Source organism: Olea europaea, chromosome 10, assembly GCF_002742605.1.
Source record: "Olea europaea var. sylvestris chromosome 10, O_europaea_v1, whole genome shotgun sequence".
NCBI classification, from domain to species: domain Eukaryota; kingdom Viridiplantae; phylum Streptophyta; class Magnoliopsida; order Lamiales; family Oleaceae; genus Olea; species Olea europaea.
Window position 1 is genome coordinate 42,290,025 of NC_036246.1, and position 9,834 is coordinate 42,299,858.

Here is a 9,834-nt window from a genome sequence, read left to right on the forward strand (position 1 = left end):
TGAAGGTTATAAAAACACTTTCCCCATCAAAGGATTGAACATCAAAAGACCCACATATATCGGTGTGTATTATCTCCAGAAGCTGTGTGCTTCTTATGGCTCCTTTTTTTTGTGTTTGGTTTGTTTATCCTTAATACAATCCAGACAAGTTCCAAGATCACTAAAATCCAAGTTATGAAGGATTTCATTCTTTACTAATCTTTCCATCCTTTCCTTGGATATGTGACCCAAACATTTATACCACAAGTTAGCGGATCTTTCATTCAGTATTCCAAGTTTAGTACCAACATTATGATGCAAGGTTAAAAGAGTCTCAACAAAAAGATTATCAAGCTTTAATTTATATAAGCCATCACAAAGAATAGTTGAACCAATACAATGATTTTGCTTAAACAAATTCAAACATCAATTTTCACCATCAAAGAAATATCCAGCAGAATCGAGTTTCGATTAGGAAACTAAATTACAAGAAATGGAAGGTACATAAAGAGTCTGAAATAAATCTAAATAATGTCCAGTATCTAAAATCAAACGATAGGTTCCAATGGCTTCAACTGGGGCTTTGACTCGATTTTCCATGAGAACAAACTTTTCATTTGGATTTATGGTCTGGGTTGAAAGGAATCCCTACATCGTATTAGTAACATGAGTGGTACATCCGAAATCAATCCACCAAGTATTATAAGGAACTTCTGCCAAATTAGATTCGAAATATACATAAGAAATAATCTTACCTTTACTTTCGAACCATACCTTATGTTTCAGGCAGTCCTTTTTATGGTGCCCAGGTTCGCACAGAAATGACACGCATCTTTCTTATGTTCCTTATTGTGGATTTGGGCAAAAAACTCATTTATCTTTAGTGGTTCTTGCTTAATGCCCTTCTAGACCTTTTCTTATATTTCTTCCAGCTCCTTGATGATTTACAAGATGAACAGAATGAGTTCCTTGATTTTTAAGCCTTGTCTCCTCTTGCACAAGCATACTGTGCAATTCATTCACATTCCATTTATCCTTTAAAGTGTTATAGTTCATATGGAATGGACCATACTCAGGAGGCAAGGAGTTGATGATAAACTGTACTAGGAAGTTCTCATCCACAGTCATCCCAAGAGTCTTAAGTCTTGCTGTAATGTTACTCATTTCAGTAACATGCTCATGCATGGTACGAGAACCATCAAATTTCATGGTGGTTAAGGTACCCATCAGTGTACCAGCAAGTGACTTGTCAGCTATTTGAGAACGTTCTTCTACAAACTTCATATATTCCTTAGCAATCTCAATTTTAGGGATAGTAGGCTTGATATTCTTTGCCAAGGTTATCTGCATTAACATAAGGCTTAATCTGTTTGACCTTTCCCAAGCCTTATGGAAAGATCTTTCATCAGCATTGCTCTCATCAGTAAGATCAGTAGGATTCTCAACTTGAAGTGCCAAGTCCAAGTCTAAAACACCTAAATTGAACTGGACTTGTTCATACCAGTCAGAGAAATTGAGCCCATTGAACAGTGACACAGATGAAGCATGCGAATGCAGAGAAACAGGAACAGATACTGCAAAATATAAAATGCTCTAGTATTAATGCTTTGAGTTTTGACTTAAACACTTAGTTCATATTCATGTACTATTAAATGTATACCGTAATTCTCCTTTGGGAGATACTATGTTATACCAATCATAACAAACATAATGATGCTAATTTAATTTCACTTAATTGGTAATTAAACATACTCTAATCAGACATGTTTGTCATCTTTGGATATACAAAACACATCTAATTAAGTATATCAATTACCCATGATCATATTCGAGATTAATAAAATTGACTGATTAACCTTTGGGTGATTCATAATAATTTTATAATCTATGAACGTCAATACACTCTTGACAATAATAATCATAATGTCATCTTCATTTATAAGCATCAAACTATCAAGGGTAATTGACAAATACATTATGTAATTTAGTATTCGCATACCATAATGTTTGGCCACTTTGGTGACTAACAAACAACATTAATCGAACATCAATTACATATTTAAATGCACTTGTTTGGTGACAATAAATATATAATAAACCCATCACTTGAACATTAGAATTTCGCAAAGGCAGAATATATATGTGTGTGCACAGAATAGCATCTTTTGCGAAAATTCACCAAGCCTCACTTAATAACCTTAAACACATAATTATTAGTTTTGGTAATTGGGTCAAAACTTGAATTTCTTAATCAAAAAATAATTTTAATGACCACAATACATTTATACGAAAGTCAAAAAATGGAATCTTTACTGTGACAAACACTAAGTCAAGGTCCTTCCAACAATTAATTAATTTCCACGTGTCAGGTTTACAAGTTACTGTGCATATAATAATAATATTTTGTAAATGATTATAGTCCCCATAAAGTAAAGTCACTGAAAACTAAAAGACAAAAGCATTTCACCCAAATTATACAAATAGTGGACGGCAGGATCCACTTTGTGATTGTGAAACCCAAGAAACCAACCTTTTCTTCAACCAATCACAGTATAACATATATGGCAGAATGATATACTCTCAACAGGTAGTTCCAACCATTAATTTAACCGTCAATTTACATGACGCATGATAACAATAATAAATGCAGGTAATTTCGTACTTTTCTGATGAAACATGGACTGCACTTTTCATCAATTATTTTCGGTGCAGACGAGAAAATCAAGGATGCATTTCATTTTAACAGCAATCAAAATCGAAAATCACAATAAGTAGTGGAACCTTTTATTTTTAATTTTGCATGTTGATTCATAAATCGATAACAAAATTAAGGATCGATAAATGAAAAAACAATAATCTTTAAAGGAAAATCATAAATTCCATAACCTGGGCTCTGATACCACATGTAAGCAATTAAACCATAATGCAAAGATCTTAGAATTCCATGATTTTCACATATGAGTAATTTGATCAAGTAACATACATTGATCTATGAAGATAATTGAAATGTTTTAAATCTGCAAAAGAGAAATTAAAGAAACCGTTCTCTCTCTTTTCCTTACTGCTATTGAATTGAATTAATTGATGGCTTTTCATTCACGTTAAAAGGCAAAGAGAGGCAGTTTCTTTTTTGTGTCAAAAACTACCCACTTCCCGACAGTTATAAAACTGTCACTTCTCAATGGGCCAATCAGATTTTAGCATATAGACCAAATTAATTAATTCATTAATAATATTACGTAGGGCCACATTAATTGGTTTAACAAGGGGTACATAATGACGGGTGTTCTTCTTGTTTTAAGCCAATTGATTACACTTTTGTTTTGTTGATTATTCTGTTGATTTTATTGGGTGAATATATTGAATTTCGTTTTTTTTTTGGGCTGTGTGGGATTTCCATGCTTTGGATGAAGGTGGCATTCCACATTGAAGAGCCATTAATTAGATTTTGGTGAGGTATGAATGGGTGTTTAGTGGGTATAATGTAATATTATGATGAATTTAAGTTACTATTTTGAATTTCTGCAAATGGATTAAGATTTGAGAGTTTTTCTACATATGTATATGTTTACAAAGGCTGAAATTTCCATGCATTCTCTGTTTTGATTGTATGGGCAGTGGTTATGTTTACGGTTTTATCTGTTGTTGATTCCTTTAAGGGAAACCCTATTAGTTTAAATTTTGGATGAGGAGGTGTTTACAAAATATTTTCTTTCAATTAAAATCAATGTAAGTGCACGTTCGTTAACAAGTAATAAAGTGAATTTTTAGAGTCCGAATATCGTTCCACAGAGATTGAGTAGTTTAATTTTACCCATCGTAGGCTTAACCGAACTAAATTACTAAATGTGAATGTTTACCTAAATAAACCCTAATTTTATAAAGAAAATCCTAAATTGGAATGCAAACTCTAGTTTATGCAATTTTTTAGATTGAAATAAGATTAATATGCAAGAGACAATTTTTAACAACCTAGAATGCAAAACAACTGTTGAAAATGCAAATTTATAGTATTTAATGTAAATTAATGGTACTAGGATCACAATTTCTCATGCAACGATCACCTTAAATCCTAATTTTACAATGTGATAGCACGATTGAGTTGTTGACGAATCAATCCTTCAAAATCTATTCAATACTCTCTCTCGAGATGTATTGAACATATTTTTACATACCACAGGCCTATATCTCTATGACAAGTGCATATATAAAAATGCATACGATTTTGTAAGCACTTATAGATTCACGTAGGGCATAGCGGTATACTTTTATCTCCTATCGAACCCTACGATAATTTATATAGTATTGAACCTATTCTACTTCTCTCGAATGCAAGAGCAAGTCACTCAAACTCACACAATTACGAGCCCTTAATTGCGAAAAACAATAATCACATATAAATCATTCAAACAATCAAAACGTGTTTTGATGTCAAATTGTAAAACTCGAAATTTAAAGATCTCATTACATGGTACATTGATCTCCTAGTACATGTAAATCTGGCCTAACATGGAAATAATATCGAAATGCATCATATATTGATGAGAAAGCATCACCGGGTTATGAATTCTTGATAAATCTTCTTGATCTTCATGCAATCCTTTGTTAATTTCGCTCAAAATCCTCTCCAAGATGTGGTTTCTTGCCTCCCAATGCGTTCTCCTTGTTTTGGACGTCCCTAGGGTTTTAAAAGACTCTCAAGATTTGCTTCCATAAGAGTTTTAATCAGAAAATGAAACCAGAAAATTTTCGCCACGATTGGCCTAGGCTGTCGCTCAAGCAAAACCCAGTCTACCACCCAGACTAATATCTTCTTCTCGATAATAAGAAAAAATATGGGGCGATGGCCCGATTTTTTTTACTGGGCTGTCGCTCAGGCAAAAATTTCTTCCATATATTGCATTTTAGGCCTCGAAGTCGATTTTTGATTCTTTCAAGCCATTTCTCTTGCATTTCAACCCTTTTACTTTCAATTACATCCAATTGAACCCGCAATATCTTTAATCATCGTTTTGTGGTCTGAATCAACTATTGAAATGTTACAACTTAGTCCTTATACTTTGGATTTCTTCCTTTTTGATCATTTTTCTTTTCTTTTCTCTTGAATTCTGCCACATTCATCAACATAGTCCTACAAAACATAATTACATAGAATTAAGCAATAATTCAAACGCTTTGATCAATAATTAGTCATGTTTTGTGGTTAAATAAGTGTGTTAAAAACACACTTATCAAATCGTCCAAACTTGAATTATTGTTTGTCCTGAAACATGATAATGACTTAACTCTACACAAAACATGGCTTAATAACCTGCCGTGTTCCAGGATTGAAATTCAGTAATCAACACGAGAAACGTTTCAATAGTGCCAGAATAAAATCCACATTTACCTGTCAAATGCAAGACTTAACGTGTGTGTGTGAACTCGTGTCAACATATCAAGATTATGATTGGTTTATTCCCGACCCATAGTGGTCAAATATTTCTTTTCATCGCTCGAGAGATACACACCTCTCCAAACTTATTCTTTTCACTCAATAATCTCAAGGTGTTCTAAGGTTAGAATTTTAAGTACTATAGGCTTTACCCTCTCTTAGTTTGGATAGATCTCACTATTACAAGTTTACACATCAACAAGTAGAGACTTCCATAATTTAATTTTCTCAACCCTTAAGATTAAACTAAGCTAATTGCCTCACATCAAAGGTATAGTTCTATCAACCAAATGTCAAAGGACTTTTATTCATGTTATTGTCTCTCTTTTTTATTTTTTTATTTTTTATTTTGTCATCTTCTCATTTGCTTTCTATATAACCCCTGTAACGAGTTTTAGACCGATGACTCCCAAATCAGTTGATTTTAGGACGCTAGATTTTAAACCCTTACAGACTTATTCACTCAAGTTATAAAAGGTCGATCAGATGACCTTTTATCAACTTCACCCTTTCTTGCTTTCTATATGACCCCTTTAGCGAGTTTTAGACCGATGAATTTCAAATCAGTTGGCTTTAAGGTACCAGGTTTTAAACCGTTGCAGACTTAATTGTTCAAGTCATAAAGGCTTGGAAAGAAGTGTCATGTTTACACAAGCTAAATTTTATGCCCCTCTTTATTTTTCTAGACATTTAGCTTCAAAAACCAACCACAACTTCAGGCTTTCACCTAATCTTCACCTCACTAATCTAGGCAATTCACACAACAAAATTCACGCACGAAACCCCCATTTATCTCAATTTAACCCTATAATTGCTCAACCATTTCCAAACCGTTTTAAGGTGATTTACGGGTTAATTCAGTAGAGGGTTATCATTCTTCTTCTACCTTTTGTCAAAAAAAATTCCAATCACTAACTTAACAGGCAGTCATGAGTGACGTGGATAAAGAGTGTCAAGTATTACATCAACAAGCATTAGTTAATCTATTCAGCACCATATTCATAGTTTATAAATCAAACTAGTCCAATAATCACATAATAGCTGGCAAGACTATCAAGCCCACACAAGCATGCAAGAATGGAAATACAGGAAATTGAATTAAATGTAAAAGGATTATTTTTTAAACATTCGTCAAGTACATAATATGCAGTAATGAAACATTAGATATTGATGAATATAGGCAAAATGATGAAAAGATGTTCGTGTCTAAGATTATGTCACCCACCCCCAAACTTAAATAATACATTGTCCTCAATGTGAAGATAAAATAAAAGTGTAAACAGACATAATTGAAGGACAATAATAAACTAAAATTGGAAAATGGGATACGAGAACTCCCCTGATCTATATGGAGGTGGTGAATGAAAACTAGGACCAGTAGTGTTTCTCATTTCCCTGTGACATTCTTTTTGGCAGCACCCTGTAAAAGTGCAACGTATGTGTATTAGTTCACATAGTGTAAACAGATGTAATTAAAGCAAAAAATAATCTACGTAGTGCACAAATCCTCCAAACTTGCTTCAAGGTGCATGTGTACATTGTTAGTGGGTAGAATGCATAATTTATGTCTCAACATAAGGTTCATATCACAAAAACTTCGCTCAAAACATGTACTTTGTTCAATTTGATACACGACTGACTAAAATAGGACTTCAACCTCATGACTCGTGCTCGGTGCATTGAGACTCGTGTGGACCATGTCTAGACTCCATGTGATAGAGATGTATGATTGATGACCTAAAACTATTGATAATGCAAAAAAAAAAAATGAAAAATTCCTAAGCTATTGCAAAATGAAGTAAGCGAAAGGATAGAAATGTTGGGTTGCCTCCCAATCAGCGCTATTTTATAGTCGATAACTCGACTTTTGGCATAGGTGTGTTATGACACTTTAAATATGGCTTGGGAGGTCTTCTTAGTTTGTTCAATATGGTCTTGTTCTGCATTGCAGTTATCCTCCACACTTCAAACCTGTCTTTTTCCAAGTGGTGTGACTCTCCATCATTGAGACTCTACGGTGTATATCTCGATCTCCTTTGAGTCAGTGAGAGTGGATTGAAGGTGCATCATATTGGCCTCCTGAAGGTCTGACGATTTCTTCAACTCGTAATTGTAGGGGATTCCTATGTCAATCACATCAATCTGGAAACAGATGTTTGGCTCGGTGGGATATTTCATTGTTTTGAAAACATTAAAAGAGGCATGTTCCTCCCCCAGTCTCAGAGTCAATTGTCCTTGTTGCACATCTATGAGAGCTCTTGCAGTTGCCAAAAATGGTCGTCCTAATATGATAGGCACGTTCTTGTCTTCTTCGATGTCCAGAATTAGAAGTCCACTGGAAATATAAGTTTATCCACTTTGACCAATATATCTTCAATAATCCCTCGTGGATGTGTAAGTGATTGATCAGCCAGCTGTAGAGTTACTGTAGTTACTTTAGGCTCTCCCAATCCTAATTTCTTGAAAATAGAGAGTGGCATCAAGTTAATATTCGCACCAAGATCACACAATACTTTATTAAAATAAAAATTACCAATTGTGTAAGGGGCTACAGGAGACATTGTCTCTTCAGTTACAGCCGGCCTCTTGACATGTATTTTAGGTAATTGCACTCCACTTCGAGTTGTAATGGTCTTGGCTTGCTCCTTGGGGTTGATTTCTGTGTTACTTGGCAAGTTTCCCGGTGTTCTGCCAGTCAATGCTATGGCTAATTGCCCCACCTGAGTTTCCATATTTTTGATGGCTGCATTTTAGTACTGAAGTGTAGCTTCGACATTCTCCATGAACTTTCCTATCATCTCTTCCAACTGAGGTTTCTTGCCTTGCTGTTGAAATTTTCCCTGTGGTCTATTTTGATTTTGGTTGCCCCAAGAGAAGTTGGGATACTTCTTCCAAGTGGGATTGAAAGTTTCTCCATATGGATAGTTCTATTGGGGTTGTTCCCACTGTGAATAGTCTGCTTGTTCAAATCCTTGCATTAGTATTGGGCATTCTGATGTTTTATGTTCAGCTCCACATTTCTTACAGTTGCTCTTCTTAGCCTGTGCTGCCTATGATATACTTTCCATCTTGTGATACAAAGAGTCGATCTTTGTAGATATAACTGAATAAGTATCTACCTCACAGACACCCGAAGTTTTCCTTGGGATCACCCTCTCAAACGACCACATGGCTGAAGTGGTAGCCATTCTTTAAAATAATTTCAAAGCCCCATCAACTGTTTACGTGGATATTGAGCCATCTGATGCTGAGTCCATCATGCTCTTGTGGTTTGGAAGTAACCCTGTATAGAAGTAGTGGGCTTGGAGTCCCTTGCTGATCCTGTGATGTGGACACTTCCGCAGCATGTTTTTAAATCTATTCCAGGCTTCATCAAAAGACTCAGATTCACCTTGGCGAAATATGGATATGTCATGCTTGAGCTTTGCAATCTTGATGGGTGAGAAGAACTTCGTACAGAATTTCTGTGCTAAATCATTCCATGTAGTAATGCTGGCGATCGGTTGGGAGTCGAGCCATTCAATTGCCTTATCTCGTAGTGTATGTGGAAACAACCTCAATTTGATTGCGTCTTCTGAGATACCCTGATACCTGAAGTGTTGGCACATCCCCAAGAATCGAGAGACGTGTGTATGTGGGTTTTCCTCAGCTCTATCATAAAACAAATGCTCATTTTGAAACAGTTGTATTACATTAGTTGTCAGCTGGAAGTTGGGCTGTCCAAATGGTGGGTAGACTATGCTGGATTGACTTTGGAGTATCCGAGGAGTCAGGAAATCTCCCATGAGCATATTTCCTTCGTTTGCCGTCCCTTCTTCATTGGCTTGAATAATAGGATTGTTTAATTCGTTTGCCATTTGTAATTGTGCTTCTCAGTTCTATCTTTGTAGTCAATAAAAAGTGCGCTCAATTTCAGGATCAGCTGGAATCAATTCTCCTCCAGTCGATCGTAACTTACAAATCTGAGAGAAAAACAAGAGTAGCACTTAGACACTAAAAAGATATATCGAATAATAAAAACAAAACAAAGACAAAATAAACTAAAAGAGAAACTAAAATTAAAGTTCAAATTAATACTTAGAAAAAATAAATTAAACTAAACTCAATCCCCTGCAACGGCGCCAAAAACTTGTTCACGAAATATATTATTTCGATTAAAATCACCGCAAGTGCACTGTTCGTTAACAAGTAATAAAGTGGATTTTTAGAGTCCAAATGCCTTCCCACAGAGATTGAGTAGTTTAATTTTACCTATCGTAGGCTTAAACGAAACTAAATTATTCAATGTGAATGTTTACCTATGTAAACTCTAATTTTAGAAAGAAACCCCTAAATTGAAATGCAAACCCTAGTTTATGCAATTTTTACGATTGAAATAAGATTAATATGCAAGACACGATTTTTAACAACCTAGAATGCAA

General features: G+C 34.8%; 1 protein-coding gene across 1 annotated transcript; it reads right to left on the reverse strand.

Moving 5' to 3' along the window:
- Positions 1-873: 873 nt before the first annotated feature.
- Positions 874-4,987, reverse strand: LOC111400697. The gene is made up of 2 exons (XM_023028088.1): positions 4,957-4,987; positions 874-1,553 (listed from the first exon to the last, which is right to left on the reverse strand). Exons 1-2 carry the CDS (start codon positions 4,985-4,987, stop codon positions 874-876), a joined length of 711 nt encoding a protein of 236 aa, XP_022883856.1.
- Positions 4,988-9,834: the final 4,847 nt, after the last annotated feature.